At 51.0% G+C, this 20,609-nt stretch overlaps 1 protein-coding gene across 2 annotated transcripts in view; it reads left to right on the plus strand.

Annotated features, from left to right (window-relative positions):
* Cdc42bpb (CDC42 binding protein kinase beta) overlaps positions 1-20,609 on the plus strand; it is a 97,056-nt gene that overhangs the window by 38,463 nt on the left and 37,984 nt on the right. For both annotated transcript variants that reach the window (XM_040742435.1, XM_040742436.1), the window contains exons 3-6: positions 1,505-1,588; positions 3,263-3,358; positions 7,523-7,671; positions 9,609-9,702. In XM_040742435.1, coding sequence (XP_040598369.1) covers positions 1,505-1,588; positions 3,263-3,358; positions 7,523-7,671; positions 9,609-9,702 — 423 coding nt within the window. The remainder of the gene's footprint in view (positions 1-1,504; positions 1,589-3,262; positions 3,359-7,522; positions 7,672-9,608; positions 9,703-20,609) is intronic.

The raw sequence follows: 20,609 nt of genomic DNA on the forward strand, positions 1-20,609 counted from the left end.
GCGCGGCCTTCTGTTTGCTCAGATTGCAGCAAGCTTGGCTGTGGTTTCTAAGTGTAGACAAAGAGCACAGGGAAAGCCATCGTGAGGAGCCGCCTGTGCTGACACTGGGGTCTGGCCAGGGTATGCTCATCATGGAAGAGCCATTGTCACCCAGGGAAGACATTGAATTTGGCTGTAGGTTTTAAATTGCAATGTAGGCTTTAAAAGCTTGTGCCTGAGAGTGAGACTGCCACCTCGTGGACCGTCATGTAGACGCTCCCACCCTCCGAGTCCACAGCCATGACAAGTACTGTCCAGCGTCCTAACCACTGAGGGTTGTGAGGGCTGAGCAGCGGTCAGAGTGCTCAGCATTGTTCCCAGCACATGGCACATTAGCTCGGGGTCTCAGGTGGTGGGAGGTGTCCATTCAGGAAAGCAGCAGAGAACCTTTTGTTCCGTGACGGCTGTGTTGAGAGGGTAGCTCACGGTGTCCTGAAGGAGATGTAGGTGGGTGGCGAGTGACATGTCTGCAGAATGTGTAGAGCAGGCAGCGGCACACCTTGATGCTGCTGTCACGATGGAGTTTCATTAGGGATGCCACAGGGACTGGAAGCCAGGAGGACTTCTGAAGGAGGCGGCGTTACAGTCAGGCCTGAAGGGTGCTCTTACCCTGTTTTGTAGTTGTAGAGTATGAGACCCAAAGAATGAATCATTTGCAATTCTCTAGATTCTACATGGCCACTAATCCTGTGGAGCAAAGACTCAGATGAGTAACGGCAGAGATTGGCAGGGAAGGTGTTCACGGGCAGGAGGGCGAGAGGGGTGAGGAGGGACTAGGTTGACCCCAAGAGCTACAAGCTGTTACAGGATTTCCCACCGAGTTCCACAGCCAACTTGCCCCAAATAAACACACAGATGCTATATTAATTATGAAATGTGGGCCAGTGGCTAGGGCTTCTTATTGGCTAGCTCTCTCTTAATTATTAACCCGTTTCTATTAACCTATGTATTTCCACGTGGTCTTATCTAACTGGTGAAGGGTCGGGACCTGTTACTCCTTTGGCGTCCTATATGGCGACTGACTGTGACTACGTTTCCCAGAATTCTCCTTGTCTGCTAGCCTATCCTTCCTGCCTGGCCACTGGCCAATCAGTGTTTTAGTCATCAACCAATAAGAGAAAAACATACAGAAGGACATCCTCCTCCCCCCCCCATCAACAAGCCAACTTAAAAAGAGCTGTGTTTGTTTTTACTGAAAACCTTTTGCCCCAGTGGAAGACGGTGGACTCTGGTTCTCATTGCTTAATGCCGAAGTGTTTTTTATCTGAGCCAGGTGGTCCCGTCCAAGCTATAGTGTAAAGCCAAGTTTTGTTGTTTAAAGAGCAAATCTTTCTTCATATAGAAGACTTCTCTGTTTTTGACTTCTCGTTTCTCAGAGTTCCCAGGCAGTCTGGATTGTCCTTTAAATGTGCAAGACTTTTGAACCATTAAGTAAATTTTTGTTTAATTCAAATTTGCGTTCTAGGTTGCTGTTGTCAAGATGAAGAGCACAGAACGGATTTATGCAATGAAGATTCTCAACAAGTGGGAGATGCTAAAGAGAGCAGAGGTGTGTGTGGCGTGTGCCGTACGTACAAGGGGGTGGGAAGGGACTGGTCACTGGCCGCTGCAGCCCCTGGAGATGCTGCAGACAGCCATCTTAGTCCTCTTCCACGGGCACAGGAAACTCTTTGTTGGGAGCCCGCGCAGCGCAGATGCTTCATGCTCCCCCATTGGGCGCAGACGTGAAGGGTCAGAGTAAAGGGGCAGGTGGAAGGACTGCTTGGCACTCTTGGCATGCTTGCTTTGGTTCCTGAATCCCCGTGCCCAGCCTCTGGCCTCCGCCTTGCCCTCCTGTCGCTCCTGAGCGTCATCCGTCAGGCCCTCTCCTCCTCCCTCTGCCAGGCTCCTGCGGCCCCCTTCTTTGCAGATCCCACCTCTGGCCGGGCCCCTTCCCTGCCCAGGGCGGGCACTGCATTGGAGACCACGGAGGGTCTCTACTGAGTGGCTTGTTCAGCCTGCTTTACTATACAGCCCAGGGCCGCCTGCCCAGCAGTGGCACTGCCCACAGTGAGGGGAGCCGCCCACACCCATCAGTAATCAAGACAGCTCCCCACAGGGTGTCCACAGGCCCGGCTGATTGATGGAGCCGGCTCCTCCGTGGAGGTCCTTCTTCCCAGATGAGTCTAGCTGGTGTCAGCTGACGGAAGCACCAACCAGCTCACTCTGGCAAACAAGGAGCTTACTGCAGCAGCTGGGGCTCCCTTAATGTGGATCCAGCTCCATGCTGAAAGAGCCCATTTAAGAGTTGCTGCAGCTGATTGACTTTGACTGCTCACACAGCTTCAGTTTAACTGGCCACTCAGAAGAGGCTGAAATACTGAGTGTGTGTGTGTGTGTGTGTGTGTGTACACGTGTGCATGCTCCTGCACACGATCACTAACCTACAGGCTAAAAGCCTTTTAACCCGTGTGTCTGGCCATCAGGGGTTGCTATAGAAGTGTCACCTGGCTGTGGTCGTTAACCAACAGACTGAATGAGCGTATTTCAGATCAGGAAGTGGGCTTGTCCCCATCTTGCCAGCCATGTGCTCAGGAGGAGGTGTGCAGCTGGGTACCATGTGTGTCACACACAGGGATGTGAAGAGGCTGTTGGTAAAGAGGTGTGAGCACGTGTTGTTGTTGGTAAGAGGTGTGAGGAGTTGTTGCGGATGGAGGCTGGTTGCAACTGAGAGCCACTATGTGTCACATCAGGGTGACCTGAAGGTGTGGGCCTCACAGATGGTCATTGGGGAAGGGGAAGGCATGTGTGTTCTCCGTGACAGACAGGAAAAGTGCAGATATATTCAGCCTCTTGGCTTCACCAGAAGCCACTGGGGACAGGGAAGCCGTTTGGTTCCAGGTGAGGTAAAAAGATCAGGTTCCCGGCAGTCAGGAGGACTGAGGGCACTGTCCGCAGATCACAGCAGAGACTACAGGTACTCAGGAGTACAGTCTATGGGACACGTCCCTAGATCAGTGGTTCTCAACCTGTGGGTCGCAACCCCTCTGGGGAGTTGAACGACCCTTTTACAGGGGTCTCCCAAGACCATCAGAAAACACATTTACAATTCACAACAGTAGCAAACTTAGTTGTGAAGTAGCATCAAAAACACAACACGAGGGACCAAGTTAAAGGGTCACGGGTAGGAAGGTTGGGAAGCGCTCCCTAATGGATGCAGACTAACTGTTGGCTCATCTCACAGACAGCTTGTTTCCGAGAAGAGCGCGATGTGCTGGTGAACGGAGACTGCCAGTGGATCACGGCCCTGCACTACGCCTTTCAGGACGAGAACTACCTGGTAGGTCTGGGCGCTCAGGGCACAAACCACTGGGGACTTTTCCCTCCCAGTGCCTTTGGCTCCTCCCTGCTGCCACTCGGATAAGAAGACAGTGTGGAGTGGACGCCATCAAGTGTGTGCTAGCCCACCTAGAACTGAGTGACGTCATCAAGTGTGTGCTAGCCCACATAGAACTGAGGGGCTTGCTTCAATTTAATAGCCCTCAGGTAGAATTTTTAACACCAGGCTTTTCAAAGTTTGTACAACATTTTTCTCAAGCCATTAGCTTACTGCATGACTTGGTTCCTAAAGCATGTTATGTTGTATAAAACACTATTTAAATTGTGTGTAGCAGTAAGAAACTTGGCTGCATGCGAGTTTCACCTGCGGTCCCAGGAGTACAAAGGTGGAGGCTGTGGGTCAGGAGTCTCAGGGAAGAGAACACCACGTGGGATGATAAATGCTCCAACTCCGTGTGCACAGCCGTGTCTTCCTTTCCCATGGGAGGGGACGCTCACTGCCATGGGAGTTCCAGAGGGCACGAGGTGCTCCTGAGTCAGCACTCGCTCTCAGTGCTCCGTGAGTGCTCCTGAAGTGCACCTTCAGTCCACGCGGGTGTGGATTTGAATATGGACAGCTGTGAAACACTCCTCAGGCACCCAGCTTAGAAGCGATGTCCTTCAGGACTGCCTTGTTCCAGGACTCCATCCAGGGTGACTTTGCAGATGCCGGCAGAAGTGAGACTGTTCCCGCATGGACTCTGGGGACCACAGAGGAGCAGGGCCATGCTTACCTCCCTCCGACCAGTGCCTTTGCCTCAGCATGACTGAGCAGGGTGTAACTGCCATTGTCCCCAGCCTCCAAGTGGGGATCTGAGGCCCTTCTGTTAACGTGTCTCCCTTATCTGTTTGCCCTGTGATGCTCCTTGGTTAAGTGTCCATTTGCTTGCAAAAACTTTTTTATTCATCTCAAAACAATCTTTTTTTTTTTTTTTTGGTTTTTCGAGACAGGGTTTCTCTGTGGCTTTGGAGGCTGTCCTGGAACTTGCTCTTGTAGACCAGGCTGGTCTCAAACTCACAGAGATCCGCCTGCCTCTGCCTCCCGAGTGCTGAGATTAAAGGTGTGCGCCACTACCGTCTGGTTAACAATCTCTTTCAAACAACAAAAATCCTGAGATTTGAACAGTCAGGATATGGTAAATGAATTATGTCATATTGTTTATTTAGAGAGTTTTGTTTTGTCCCAGCAGAGGGTAGCTGGTGTCTACTGGGTTCCCCGTGATACATTAGGCCGTGGTCAGCCTTCTCATGACTCCATGATATAAGCCTTTGTGAATGCCATCTCCTTATAACAGGGTGTCTGGGGCACAGAGTGGGACTATGTGCTCACAGTCCTTGTACAGATGACAGCAGCCATGTCAGGGTTCCTGCTCAGGCTGTCGGGGACAGGTGGTTGGCATTGCTCAGTTCCTGATGCGTGGGCATCCCCCAGAGCCCTTGCTCTTGTGGCAGGAGCTGCTGGGGCTTTGTGGGAATACTAGGCGGCATGGGTGTGTTCATCACATGATGCTTTGTTTCAGATCTCTCTTCTGTGTGGCATGTGAGGCAGGCATTAACAGCGGTTTCTAAATTCTCACGTATCCATTAGGAATCTCCAGTCGTGATGCCAGTTCGGGGGCCGGGGGGCAGCTTCTAGGATGTGGCTGTGGCGATTCAGCAAGCCTGCTGCCTAGGTCACCGCCTAGAGCAATTGCTGGAGTAGGAACTCTGTTGTTTGAGGGAGAGGAGGGGGACAGATATGGGAGCATGCCTGCCTCTGCTGCCTGGGTACTGGTAGTGGCTGATCTGATTTCTGCTGCAGATGCCCATTGTGAAGTCTCCTCAGAGTCAGACTGCACAGACAGCAGCCAAGAGTCAACTCCCAACCCTGTGTGACAGCAGAGATGACTTCAAACTCAGTTTCCTTCGGTCTGTCCTATCAGCTGTTAATTTCCTTCCCGTAGCTTGTTTTCCAGGAAGCCGTCAGTCAGAATAGTCCGTTACAGCTGCACTGTGGCTCTCTCTAGATTCCTGGGGAGACAGGAGACACTTGGAGCTCACGTATATAGCGCTGATTCTCACTCACCCTCTGTTCTCTTAAGGGCTGCTTTTTCTTTCTCCTAGGTCCTAGGTCCTTCAGCAGCTGCTGACTCTCTTCCTCTGGGGTTTCTGGAGTGTCTCCCCGCTGTCTCCGGTCTCCGCCACCCTTCCACACACTAGCTTTGCCTGCCAGAATGGCCTCACAGTCTCAGTGGTCCCCTCCATAGCTACTGAGCTTTTGCTCCAAGCTCTGGCTTCCTCCCTCTTTCCCTGCATCTAGGATGGGTCTGGTTGTCACTGTCATTGCTCCAGCTACCACATTTATCTCTTCCCTCCTGGCCTCCTTACACACACACACACACACACACACACACACACACACACACACACACACGCACGTGCACACACGCACGCACACACACACACACACACACACACACACACACCCTCTGGCCTTCACTCCAGCGCCCCAGTCTGTGCTCAGTAGCTTCTGATCATGGGGCCCTGCCGTTGCTCTCTGCTTGCTGTGGTCTTCCTTTAGTAATACAAACCCTGCTGAGCAGGACCTTTTCCATTTTCTCCACTCCTGTCCCTACCTCCCAAGGGTATTAACAGGCTAAGTGTTGAGGCGGGGTAGGAGGTGTGTGTGATGGAAGCAGATAGTTTAGTGTATGTCCACCAAGAGGCTTTGTGCAGCAGGAGTTGAGCAGGGTGTAGGAGACAGGAGACTTGATGGTGCAGGAATCTGCCCTCAAGAGTGCTGTTGGTTGGAACCAGGCTGAGGCGGCCTTCACAGGGTGGGGACACAGGAAGAAGAAAGACTGTAGAGGAGAGGGGACACCTGAGGAGAGGAAGCAGGGTGAGAGTTGTTGGCTACATTCTAAAGACAGGATGCTCTGGCTTGCTCACACCCAGCAGGCCGCTGTCTCGAACACTTTGCTTTGGTAAGGCATGCATCCTCTGTGCTGTGGAGATTGTGGCCCTGAGTCGAGCCTGGGAGGAGGGCTGTGTTGAGGACTGACTCGGAGTTGAAGGCACAGCGTGCAGTTGTCACAGACTAGAGCTCTCACTGTGTTAGATCTCATACTTGCTAAAGAGCAGTTTCCCTGGCTCGTTACCCAGGCCGTGGAAATTCCTTATATGGCGGTGACTGAAAAGTTAGGTTCACATGGAGATGAGGCTGCCAGTTTCTCTGTGTGTCACAGAGGCCGAATAGTCCCTAGCAGTGGAGCTGAGGACTGCCATCCTCACTGTAGCCTGCAGTGGCCCTCCCATCCCAGACCTCTCTGCTTCCACTGGGGCCTCTGCCGTGCTGGGATCTTCCGGCATGAGCCTCTGAGCAGGCATGGGAGAGGCTGTTGTTGAGCAGCCTGTCTGTGCAGACACACTGTGTACCCAACCCAACAGACACACTGTGTACCCAACAGACAGACACACTGTGTACCCAACAGACAGACACACTGTGTACCCAGCAGACAGACACGCTGTGTACCCAGCAGACAGACACACTGTGTACCTGACACACTGTGTACCCGACACACTGGCCTCAGGGCTGTATGAGTGAAGGGAAGCCCTCCGTTCATTAGCAGAAGACACTTCTTCCCATAAAGTGGGAGCTGTCTGACCTGCTGTGGCTGAACACGATTACCTCCCTTCCTGCCTCTGATGGCATTCTCTTCTCAACGAGGGCTGCTGGGTCTGTGGTTTTAGATAACCCACTTCCCTCTGATCAGGGTCCTCCTGTGACTGAGGACCTGGAGGACTAAACCCTACAGACCTGGATAGTCTGTTTATGAACTGAGCCCCTGCTTCAGATCCTGGCTCTTAACGGGCCAGCTCTGTGAGCCGCGCCGTCGGCCTCTTCACTGACTAGCTGTACTGTGGGTCAGCTCTGTTCTCTGCCGTGTGTGCATTTGGGTTTCAGCAGCGCCACAGGACATCACAGAGAGAGGCACGCTGCATATGCCTGCAATTCTAGCATCCTGTGGCCCGGGGCAGGAGGCCAGCCTGGCCCCCACGTCAGACCCAGCCTTGAGTCAAACAGCTTCCATGGTAGTTAGCTATCAGGTTAATGTTAAGAACTGTATTCTCTCTTTCTGATTTTCAGTACTTGGTTATGGATTACTATGTGGGCGGTGATTTGCTGACTCTACTGAGTAAATTTGAAGACAAGCTTCCAGAAGACATGGCAAGGTTCTACATTGGCGAAATGGTGTTGGCCATTGATTCAATCCATCAGCTTCACTATGTGCACAGGTAACCACCTTTTCAGAATACTGGGGGGTTTGTCGAAATAGACTGGTCAGTAACACCACACGACTAAAGAGAGGACAATACAACGGTGACTAGTGAGTCCCCTTCTGTAGCTAGAGTTGCAGTTAATGGTGACATTTATGTCAGCAGGTACTGTATCCCGCATGTGATACTTGGTCCTAGCCAAGACATCCCTTAAGTCACTGCCATAATTTACTTATTTGCGTGCGTGCGTGCGTGCGTGCGTGCGTGCATGTGTGTGTGTGTGTGTGTGTGTGTGCGTGCATGCGTATGGAGGTGTGAGGACAAAATGCAGGGCTCATTTCTCTACCATGAGCCATCTCTCTGGCTCCTGGGTTCTTCATTAGCTAATACATGTGGCAAGAGACTACTATATTAGATAAAGGAGCCTTAGAAATGCAAATGAGCTTTGCCTGTTTTTAATTATACATTGTGAGCCACACGATACTTAAGTTGTTTGTTTTTGAGGTGACGTCTTGCTAGCAAGATGGCCTGGAACTCGGGGTCCTTTTGCCCCAACCCTGAGCGTGTAGTACAGCATGTGGCTGTACGGCGTGGGTCTGTTTCCGATGGGAGTCGTGTTTTACATCGGTCTCCTTGGGTCCCGGGCCCTCCGCCGGCTCCCACCTCGGTCTCTGGCTCCTCCCTGTGACTCTGGTTTGTTGTCTGGGTTCCTCCCCCAGTGCTTTCATTAGGCTTGGTCTAAACCCACGTTTCCTTGAGCGGCTTGTGAGCTAGTCATCATTTGAGGCTACAGGTTAGCCACACCTTGTTTCTTCTGGTTTTGTTTCTCCTAGTGTTTTCCGCTATGGCGTCTGGTTCCCCTGCTGTTTCCTGTCTTTGTCTTCCCTACCTTTCTTTTCCCCCCTTCCTTTTTTTTTTTTTCTTCTAGTTTCATATTGTAGTCCAGCTGACCTTGAACTCATAATCCTCTAGCTTTGCCTTTCTGAGTGTGTTATGCCTGGCCTCCTTCTTTTCCCTTTCGTGTCTATATGAGGGTGTTTATTTCAGGGTGAAGTGTTGTGCTGGTTTTCTCCTGCTTTGTGTATCTGGTTTTGTAGTAGAATCCCCGCTGCCCACAGGGCTCCCCCATGTGACTGCATCGCATCGGCACACGTGCCCCTGCAGCGGATGCTGAACACGGTTTGTTTGTTCTGTGTGGTGCTGCTGCAAACAGACCTGAGCATGACAGGTGGGCAGGTTCTCCAGCTTCCAGAATAGCCCATAGTGGATTTATCCTCGGGGCTCTGAGTGCACTGACAGCCCTCAGCTCAGCATTCGGGCATGGAGAAAAGCAGTTGACGGTGTGGGCTCTGAGCGCCACGCATCGGGGTGTGAGTGCGACTGTGCCGTTTGCTGGGTAGCTGGCTGTCCACAGGCTGCTCAGCTGCGATGTACAGAGTGGATTGTTAGCCTGCAAGCCGTCGGCCCCCTCTTCCTGGACTCCATTCCTTCTGTTACTGACCCCTCATGGTGGCTAATACTCTGTCCCTCCATGCTGCCTGTCCCTTGGTCTCCTTGGGCGTCTGTCCATAGCACAGCGAGTGGCCCTCTGAGGCGAGAGAGAGTGGGAGCGCTCAGCGGCTGGAAGGGGGCATCGGATCTCTCAGAGCTGGATTCGCAGACATTTGTGGAAGCCCTGGCTATGCTGCGGTTGCTGGGATCCAAAGATTGCATAGCAAGCACCCTTAGCTACTGAACCAACTGTCCCCCAACTCTTAGATGTTATTTTCTGACCCTGTGGCTGATGAGCCTCCTCAGGAAGCAGCGGTTACTCAGGAGTTGCAGTGCTGCCAGGGAGGGGGGGCAGCTCTGCTGGTGTTGCTGCAGCTACTGCACTTGGTTGTGGCTGCTCTTGGGGTGTCGGTTCCCTGAAGCCCACTGGAACAGCTCACTTACTCTGCTTATCTCACCCACAGAGACATTAAGCCTGACAATGTCCTTTTGGATGTGAATGGTCATATCCGCCTGGCTGACTTTGGATCGTGTTTGAAGATGAATGATGATGGAACTGTAGGTATTTTTTTTTTGAGTTTGACTTGTAGTTAAATGGGGGTTAAGTGTTCAGTTTAACATAAAATCAAGAAAAGTAGGTTTTTAAAATGTAAATTAAGAAAATGACTTGTTTAGGAGACAATTGAAATTTTCTGTTCAGGGAATTTTTAAAGTTTGAAAATCATATGTGTGTGCGTGTATGTGCAGATGTGTATGTGAGAGCGTACAGGTGTGCACACATGTGTAGATGTGTGTGAGTGTACAGGTGTGCATGCATGTGCAGATGTGTATGTGTGAGTGTACAGGTGTGCACACATGTGTAGATGTGTGTGTGAGTGTATAGGTGTGCATGTATGTGCAGATGTGTGTGAGTGTACAGGTGTGCATGCATGTGCAGATGTGTATGTGTGAGTGTACAGGTGTGCATGCATGTGTAGATGTGTGTGTCTGTGTGTGTGAGTGTACAGGTGTGCATGCATGTGTAGATGTGTGTTGTGTGAGTGTACAGGTATACGTGCCTGTGAAGATGTGTGTTGTGAGTGTACAGGTGTGCATGTGTGTGCAGATGTGTGTGTGTCTGAGTGTACAGGTGTGCATGCCTGTGCAGATGTGTGTGAGTGTACAGGTGTGCATAGGTGTGTGTGAGAGTGTGTACAGGGGTTGTGCCGTCAATGGTGTGCTGCCATGCACCACCCACTGCCCAGCTTCTTCTAACGACGTGAGTATGACAACAGAACACAAGATTCTCGCTCTTGTGAGGAAAGCCATTTGCTGACTGGACTGTCTTCCAGCTCCTCTCTTCTGTTCTTATGTTGACATATGGGTGCCGCTGGGGATTTCTCAGTTCTCTCAGACCCACACTGCAGCAAGTGAGGCCAGCACTTTCTCCTTTGGAAAGCCCTATCCGTCTGGAAGGGCCGGCTCCCTGCCGCTCTAGGTGGCTTTCTGCCAGGTGAGCTTTCTGAAACTGGGCTCTTTAGAAGAGTGCTGTTGAGCCCCCGCTGTGGGGCCTCAGGTCAGATGAGCCCTGCAGCTAAGTGGCCTGTGTGTGACTGGTCTGTCTCACCTCACTGGCCAGCGCTGTGTGTCACTGCATTCCCTCCTTGACCACAGCAGCCCCTGCAGCCCCATACCGGAGGCTCTGCCGCTTTAAATCCTGCACTAATTGTGATGCTGGAGACTCCAAAAGTGAGTGGCCCAGCACTTCCTACCAGTGCTTCCCAGCATCTATATGCAGGCGCCAGCTGACCAGGCTGCAGGCCACGGAGCCCCAGGTGGCACGCCGCACAGGCCATGGATCCAGCTGACCAGGCTGCAGGCCACGGAGCCCCAGGTGGCACGCCGCACAGGCCATGGAGCCAGCTGCTTACTTGTACTTGGGTTTTTTTCCAACCCCCACGCTAACTTGTTGGTGGGTTGGTGCTGTGGTCAAATCCACTCTTGTGGTGGTGAGAGAGCAATGTCCGTGGGCACATTGACAGTGTCTACAGCGACCCTGTCACAGTGGGCATTTATTCACCCTCACCACCCTCTGTAGGCCGGGTGTGACCTGGTGTCCTGAGAGTGCCGGGCAGACTCCCTGCCGCCTGTCCATTCGTTTTTTTTTTTTGGTTTTACGAGACAGGGTTTCTCTGTATTCTTTTGGAGGCTGTCAGTTCCGCCCGGCCTCGAGAACTCACAGAGATCAGCCTGCCTCTGCCTCCCAAGTGCTGGGGTTAAAGGCGCGCGCCACCAACGCCCAGCCCGCCTGTCCATTCTTACACTCCTACACTGCTCACCCTGAGCACTGTGTGTCCCTGAGATGTTCTTCTCAGAAGGGATCCTGGAGAGTCTGGTGTCTTCGCAGAAGGGCCTACGACCACAGCCCCATCCCTGCCTCACTTCACTCTTGGAGACTCAGCGCTATGGCGGTCATTAGAGACTCAGCGCTATGGCGGTCATTAGAGACTCAGCGCTATGACGGTCATTAGAGACTCACCGCTATGACGGTCATTAGAGACTCAGCTATGACGGTCATTAGAGACTCAGCTATGACGGTCATTAGAGACTCAGCGCTATGGCGGTCATTAGAGACTCAGCTATGACGGTCATTAGAGACTCAGCTATGACGGTCATTAGAGACTCACCTATAACGGTCATTAGAGACTCAGCGCTATGGCGGTCATTAGAGACTCAGCTATGATGGTCATTAGAGACTCAGCGCTATGACGGTCATTAGAGACTCACCGCTATGATGGTCATTACAGACTCAGCTATGACGGTCATTAGAGACTCAGCGCTATGACGGTCATTAGAGACTCAGCTATGACGGTCATTAGAGACTCAGCGCTATGACGGTCATTAGAGACTCAGCTATGACGGTCATTAGAGACTCAGCTATGACGGTCATTAGAGACTCAGCTATGACGGTCATTAGAGACTCAGCGCTATGACGGTCATTAGAGACTCAGCGCTATGGCGGTCATTAGAGACTCAGCGCTATGACGGTCATTAGAGACTCAGCTATGACGGTCATTAGAGACTCAGCGCTATGGCGGTCATTAGAGACTCAGCGCTATGACGGTCATTAGAGACTCAGCGCTATGACGGTCATTAGAGACTCAGCGCTATGACGGTCATTAGAGACTCAGCTATGACGGTCATTAGAGACTCAGCGCTATGGCGGTCATTAGAGACTCAGCTATGACGGTCATTAGAGACTCAGCGCTATGGCGGTCATTAGAGACTCAGCTATGGCGGTCATTAGAGACTCAGCTATGACGGTCATTAGAGACTCAGCTATGACGGTCATTAGAGACTCAGCGCTATGACGGTCATTAGAGACTCAGCGCTATGACGGTCATTAGAGACTCAGCTATGACGGTCATTAGAGACTCAGCTATGACGGTCATTAGAGACTCAGCGCTATGACGGTCATTAGAGACTCAGCGCTATGGCGGTCATTAGAGACTCAGCTATGACGGTCATTAGAGACTCAGCGCTATGACGGTCATTAGAGACTCAGCTATGACGGTCATTAGAGACTCAGCTATGACGGTCATTAGAGACTCAGCGCTATGACGGTCATTAGAGACTCAGCGCTATGGCGGTCATTAGAGACTCAGCTATGACGGTCATTAGAGACTCAGCGCTATGGCGGTCATTAGAGACTCAGCGCTATGACGGTCATTAGAGACTCAGCGCTATGGCGGTCATTAGAGACTCAGCTATGACGGTCATTAGAGACTCAGCGCTATGACGGTCATTAGAGACTCAGCGCTATGGCGGTCATTAGAGACTCAGCTATGACGGTCATTAGAGACTCAGCTATGACGGTCATTAGAGACTCAGCTATGACGGTCATTAGAGACTCAGCGCTATGACGGTCATTAGAGACTCAGCGCTATGGCGGTCATTAGAGACTCAGCGCTATGGCGGTCATTAGAGACTCAGCTATGACGGTCATTAGAGACTCAGCTATGACGGTCATTAGAGACTCAGCGCTATGACGGTCATTAGAGACTCAGCTATGACGGTCATTAGAGACTCAGCGCTATGGCGGTCATTAGAGACTCAGCGCTATGGCGGTCATTAGAGACTCAGCGCTATGGCGGTCATTAGAGACTCAGCTATGACGGTCATTAGAGACTCAGCGCTATGACGGTCATTAGAGACTCAGCGCTATGACGGTCATTAGAGACTCAGCTATGACGGTCATTAGAGACTCAGCTATGACGGTCATTAGAGACTCAGCGCTATGGCGGTCATCAGAGACTCAGCGCTATGGCGGTCATTAGAGACTCAGCGCTATGGCGGTCATTAGAGACTCAGCGCTATGACGGTCATTAGAGACTCAGAGCTATGGCGGTCATTAGAGACTCAGCGCTATGACGGTCATTAGAGACTCAGCTATGACGGTCATTAGAGACTCAGCGCTATGGCGGTCATTAGAGACTCAGCGCTATGACGGTCATTAGAGACTCAGCTATGACGGTCATTAGAGACTCAGCTATGACGGTCATTAGAGACTCAGCGCTATGGCGGTCATTAGAGACTCAGCGCTATGGCGGTCATTAGAGACTCAGCTATGACGGTCATTAGAGACTCAGCGCTATGACGGTCATTAGAGACTCAGCGCTATGACGGTCATTAGAGACTCAGCTATGACGGTCATTAGAGACTCAGCTATGACGGTCATTAGAGACTCAGCTATGGCGGTCATTAGAGACTCAGCTATGACGGTCATTAGAGACTCAGCTATGACGGTCATTAGAGACTCAGCTATGACGGTCATTAGAGACTCAGCGCTATGACGGTCATTAGAGACTCAGCGCTATGACGGTCATTAGAGACTCAGCGCTATGACGGTCATTAGAGAGTCAGCGCTATGGCGGTCATTAGAGACTCAGCGCTATGACGGTCATTAGAGACTCAGCGCTATGGCGGTCATTAGAGACTCAGCGCTATGGCGGTCATTAGAGACTCAGCTATGACGGTCATTAGAGACTCAGCGCTATGACGGTCATTAGAGACTCAGCGCTATGACGGTCATTAGAGACTCAGCTATGGCGGTCATTAGAGGAGACTCAGCGCTATGACGGTCATTAGAAACTCAGCGCTATGGCGGTCATTAGAGACTCAGCGCTATGGCGGTCATTAGAGACTCAGCGCTATGGCGGTCATTAGAGACTCAGCGCTATGGCGGTCATTAGAGACTCAGCGCTATGGCGGTCATTAGAGACTCAGCTATGACGGTCATTAGAGACTCAGCGCTATGGCGGTCATTAAAGACTCAGCTATGACGGTCATTAGAGACTCAGCTATGACGGTCATTAGAGACTCAGCGCTATGGCGGTCATTAGAGACTCAGCTGTGACGGTCATTAGAGACTCAGCGCTATGGCGGTCATTAGAGACTCAGCGCTATGACGGTCATTAGAGACTCAGCGCTATGACGGTCATTAGAGACTCAGCTATGACGGTCATTAGAGACTCAGGTATGACGGTCATTAGAGACTCAGCTATGACGGTCATTAGAGACTCAGCTATGACGGTCATTAGAGACTCAGCTATGACGGTCATTAGAGACTCAGCGCTATGGCGGTCATTAGAGACTCAGCTATGACGGTCATTAGAGACTCAGCTATGACGGTCATTAGAGACTCAGCGCTATGGCGGTCATTAGAGACTCAGCGCTATGACGGTCATTAGAGACTCAGCTATGACGGTCATTAGAGACTCAGCTATGACGGTCATTAGAGACTCAGCGCTATGACGGTCATTAGAGACTCAGCGCTATGGCGGTCATTAGAGACTCAGCGCTATGACGGTCATTAGAGACTCAGCGCTATGACGGTCATTAGAGACTCAGCGCTATGACGGTCATTAGAGACTCAGCTATGACGGTCAGTAGAGACTCAGCGCTATGACGGTCATTAGAGACTCAGCTATGACGGTCATTAGAGACTCAGCGCTATGACGGTCATTAGAGACTCAGCGCTATGACGGTCATTAGAGACTCAGCGCTATGACGGTCATTAGAGACTCAGCGCTATGGCGGTCATTAGAGACTCAGCTATGACGGTCATTAGAGACTCAGCGCTATGGCGGTCATTAGAGACTCAGCGCTATGGCGGTCATTAGAGACTCAGCGCTATGGCGGTCATTAGAGACTCAGCTATGACGGTCATTAGAGACTCAGCTATGACGGTCATTAGAGACTCAGCTATGACGGTCATTAGAGACTCAGCGCTATGACGGTCATTAGAGACTCAGCGCTATGACGGTCATTAGAGACTCAGCGCTATGACGGTCATTAGAGACTCAGCGCTATGACGGTCATTAGAGACTCAGCTATGACGGTCATTAGAGACTCAGCGCTATGACGGTCATTAGAGACTCAGCTATGACGGTCATTAGAGACTCAGCTATGGCGGTCATTAGAGACTCAGCGCTATGGCGGTCATTAGAGACTCAGCGCTATGACGGTCATTAGAGACTCAGCTATGACGGTCATTAGAGACTCAGCGCTATGACGGTCATTAGAGACTCAGCTATGACGGTCATTAGAGACTCAGCGCTATGACGGTCATTAGAGACTCAGCGCTATGGCGGTCATTAGAGACTCAGCGCTATGACGGTCATTAGAGACTCAGCGCTATGGCGGTCATTAGAGACTCAGCTATGACGGTCATTAGAGACTCAGCGCTATGACGGTCATTAGAGACTCAGCTATGACGGTCATTAGAGACTCAGCTATGGCGGTCATTAGAGACTCAGCGCTATGGCGGTCATTAGAGACTCAGCTATGACGGTCATTAGAGACTCAGCTATGACGGTCATTAGAGACTCAGCGCTATGACGGTCATTAGAGACTCAGCGCTATGGCGGTCATTAGAGACTCAGCTATGACGGTCATTAGAGACTCAGCGCTATGACGGTCATTAGAGACTCAGCTATGACGGTCATTAGAGACTCAGCGCTATGACGGTCATTAGAGACTCAGCTATGACGGTCATTAGAGACTCAGCTATGACGGTCATTAGAGACTCAGCTATGGCGGTCATTAGAGACTCAGCGCTATGGCGGTCATTAGAGACTCAGCGCTATGACGGTCATTAGAGACTCAGCTATGACGGTCATTAGAGACTCAGCTATGACGGTCATTAGAGACTCAGCTATGGCGGTCATTAGAGACTCAGCGCTATGGCGGTCATTAGAGACTCAGCTATGACGGTCATTAGAGACTCAGCGCTATGGCGGTCATTAGAGACTCAGCGCTATGACGGTCATTAGAGACTCAGCGCTATGACGGTCATTAGAGACTCAGCTATGACGGTCATTAGAGACTCAGGCGTCATGAGACTAGCTAGCGGTCATTAGAGACTCAGCTATGACGGTCATTAGAGACTCAGCGCTATGACGGTCATTAGAGACTCAGCTATGACGGTCATTAGAGACTCAGCGCTATGACGGTCATTAGAGACTCAGCGCTATGACGGTCATTAGAGACTCAGCTATGGCGGTCATTAGAGACTCAGCGCTATGACGGTCATTAGAGACTCAGCGCTATGACGGTCATTAGAGACTCAGCGCTATGGCGGTCATTAGAGACTCAGCGCTATGACGGTCATTAGAGACTCAGCTATGACGGTCATTAGAGACTCAGCTATGACGGTCATTAGAGACTCAGCTATGACGGTCATTAGAGACTCAGCTATGGCGGTCATTAGAGACTCAGCGCTATGACGGTCATTAGAGACTCAGCTATGACGGTCATTAGAGACTCAGCTATGACGGTCATTAGAGACTCAGCTATGACGGTCATTAGAGACTCAGCGCTATGACGGTCATTAGAGACTCAGCGCTATGGCGGTCATTAGAGACTCAGCTATGACGGTCATTAGAGACTCAGCGCTATGACGGTCATTAGAGACTCAGCTATGGCGGTCATTAGAGACTCAGCGCTATGGCGGTCATTAGAGACTCAGCGCTATGGCGGTCATTAGAGACTCAGCGCTATGACGGTCATTAGAGACTCAGCGCTATGACGGTCATTAGAGACTCAGCGCTATGACGGTCATTAGAGACTCAGCTATGACGGTCATTAGAGACTCAGCGCTATGACGGTCATTAGAGACTCAGCGCTATGACGGTCATTAGAGACTCAGCTATGACGGTCATTAGAGACTCAGCGCTATGACGGTCATTAGAGACTCAGCGCTATGACGGTCATTAGAGACTCAGCGCTATGACGGTCATTAGAGACTCAGCTATGACGGTCATTAGAGACTCAGCGCTATGGCGGTCATTAGAGACTCAGCTATGACGGTCATTAGAGACTCAGCGCTATGGCGGTCATTAGAGACTCAGCGCTATGACGGTCATTAGAGACTCAGCGCTATGGCGGTCATTAGAGACTCAGCGCTATGGCGGTCATTAGAGACTCAGCGCTATGACGGTCATTAGAGACTCAGCGCTATGACGGTCATTAGAGACTCAGCTATGACGGTCATTAGAGACTCAGCTATGACGGTCATTAGAGACTCAGCGCTATGACGGTCATTAGAGACTCAGCGCTATGACGGTCATTAGAGACTCAGCTATGACGGTCATTAGAGACTCAGCGCTATGACGGTCATTAGAGACTCAGCGCTATGGCGGTCATTAGAGACTCAGCGCTATGGACGGTCATTAGAGACTCAGCGCTATGACGGTCATTAGAGACTCAGCGCTATGGCGGTCATTAGAGACTCAGCTATGACGGTCATTAGAGACTCAGCGCTATGACGGTCATTAGAGACTCAGCTATGACGGTCATTAGAGACTCAGCGCTATGACGGTCATTAGAGACTCAGCGCTATGACGGTCATTAGAGACTCAGCTATGACGGTCATTAGAGACTCAGCTATGACGGTCATTAGAGACTCAGCTATGACGGTCATTAGAGACTCAGCTATGGCGGTCATTAGAGACTCAGCGCTATGACGGTCATTAGAGACTCAGCGCTATGACGGTCATTAGAGACTCAGCGCTATGGCGGTCATTAGAGACTCAGCGCTATGACGGTCATTAGAGACTCAGCGCTATGACGGTCATTAGAGACTCAGCTATGACGGTCATTAGAGACTCAGCTATGACGGTCATTAGAGACTCAGCGCTATGGCGGTCATTAGAGACTCAGCGCTATGACGGTCATTAGAGACTCAGCGCTATGGCGGTCATTAGAGACTCAGCGCTATGACGGTCATTAGAGACTCAGCGCTATGACGGTCATTAGAGACTCAGGCTATGGCGGTCATTAGAGACTCAGCTATGACGGTCATTAGAGACTCAGCGCTATGACGGTCATTAGAGACTCAGCGCTATGGCGGTCATTAGAGACTCAGCGCTATGACGGTCATTAGAGACTCAGCTATGACGGTCATTAGAGACTCAGCGCTATGACGGTCATTAGAGACTCAGCTATGACGGTCATTAGAGACTCAGCTATGACGGTCATTAGAGACTCAGCTATGACGGTCATTAGAGACTCAGCGCTATGGCGGTCATTAGAGACTCAGCGTATGACGGTCATTAGAGACTCAGCGCTATGGCGGTCATTAGAGACTCAGCGCTATGCCGGTCATTAGAGACTCAGCGCTATGACGGTCATTAGAGACTCAGCGCTATGACGGTCATTAGAGACTCAGCTATGACGGTCATTAGAGACTCAGCGCTATGGCGGTCATTAGAGACTCAGCGCTATGACGGTCATTAGAGACTCAGCTATGACGGTCATTAGAGACTCAGCTATGACGGTCATTAGAGACTCAGCGCTATGACGGTCATTAGAGACTCAGCGCTATGACGGTCATTAGAGACTCAGCTATGGCGGTCATTAGAGACTCAGCGCTATGGCGGTCATTAGAGACTCAGCGCTATGACGGTCATTAGAGACTCAGCGCTATGACGGTCATTAGAGACTCAGCGCTATGGCGGTCATTAGAGACTCAGCTATGACGGTCATTAGAGACTCAGCGCTATGACGGTCATTAGAGACTCAGCGCTATGACGGTCATTAGAGACTCAGCTATGACGGTCATTAGAGACTCAGCTATGGCGGTCATTAGAGACTCAGCGCTATGACGGTCATTAGAGACTCAGCTATGACGGTCATTAGAGACTCAGCTATGACGGTCATTAGAGACTCAGCGCTATGACGGTCATTAGAGACTCAGCGCTATGACGGTCATTAGAGACTCAGCTATGGCGGTCATTAGAGACTCAGCGCTATGGCGGTCATTAGAGACTCAGCTATGACGGTCATTAGAGACTCAGCGCTATGGCGGTCATTAGAGACTCAGCGCTATGGCGGTCATTAGAGACTCAGCGCTATGACGGTCATTAGAGACTCAGCGCTATGGCGGTCATTAGAGACTCAGCTATGACGGTCATTAGAGACTCAGCTATGACGGTCATTAGAGACTCAGCGCTATGACGGTCATTAGAGACTCAGCGCTATGACGGTCATTAGAGACTCAGCTATGACGGTCATTAGAGACTCAGCTATGACGGTCATTAGAGACTCAGCTATGGCGGTCATTAGAGACTCAGCGCTATGACGGTCATTAGAGACTCAGCGCTATGACGGTCATTAGAGACTCAGCTATGGCGGTCATTAGAGACTCAGCGCTATGACGGTCATTAGAGACTCAGCGCTATGACGGTCATTAGAGACTCAGCTATGACGGTCATTAGAGACTCAGCTATGACGGTCATTAGAGACTCAGCTATGGCGGTCATTAGAGACTCAGCGCTATGACGGTCATTAGAGACTCAGCGCTATGACGGTCATTAGAGACTCAGCTATGACGGTCATTAGAGACTCAGCGCTATGACGGTCATTAGAGACTCAGCGCTATGACGGTCATTAGAGACTCAGCTATGGCGGTCATTAGAGACTCAGCGCTATGGCGGTCATTAGAGACTCAGCTATGACGGTCATTAGAGACTCAGCGCTATGACGGTCATTAGAGACTCAGCTATGGCGGTCATTAGAGACTCAGCGCTATGGCGGTCATTAGAGACTCAGCGCTATGACGGTCATTAGAGACTCAGCTATGACGGTCATTAGAGACTCAGCGCTATGGCGGTCATTAGAGACTCAGCTATGACGGTCATTAGAGACTCAGCTATGACGGTCATTAGAGACTCAGCTATGACGGTCATTAGAGACTCAGCGCTATGACGGTCATTAGAGACTCAGCTATGACGGTCATTAGAGACTCAGCGCTATGGCGGTCATTAGAGACTCAGCGCTATGACGGTCATTAGAGACTCAGCGCTATGGCGGTCATTAGAGACTCAGCTATGACGGTCATTAGAGACTCAGGCTATGACGGTCATTAGAGACTCAGCGCTATGGCGGTCATTAGAGACTCAGCGCTATGGCGGTCATTAGAGACT

The sequence above is a fragment of the Mesocricetus auratus genome, unplaced genomic scaffold (assembly GCF_017639785.1).
Source record: "Mesocricetus auratus isolate SY011 unplaced genomic scaffold, BCM_Maur_2.0 Super-Scaffold_15014, whole genome shotgun sequence".
Lineage (NCBI taxonomy): Eukaryota > Metazoa > Chordata > Mammalia > Rodentia > Cricetidae > Mesocricetus > Mesocricetus auratus.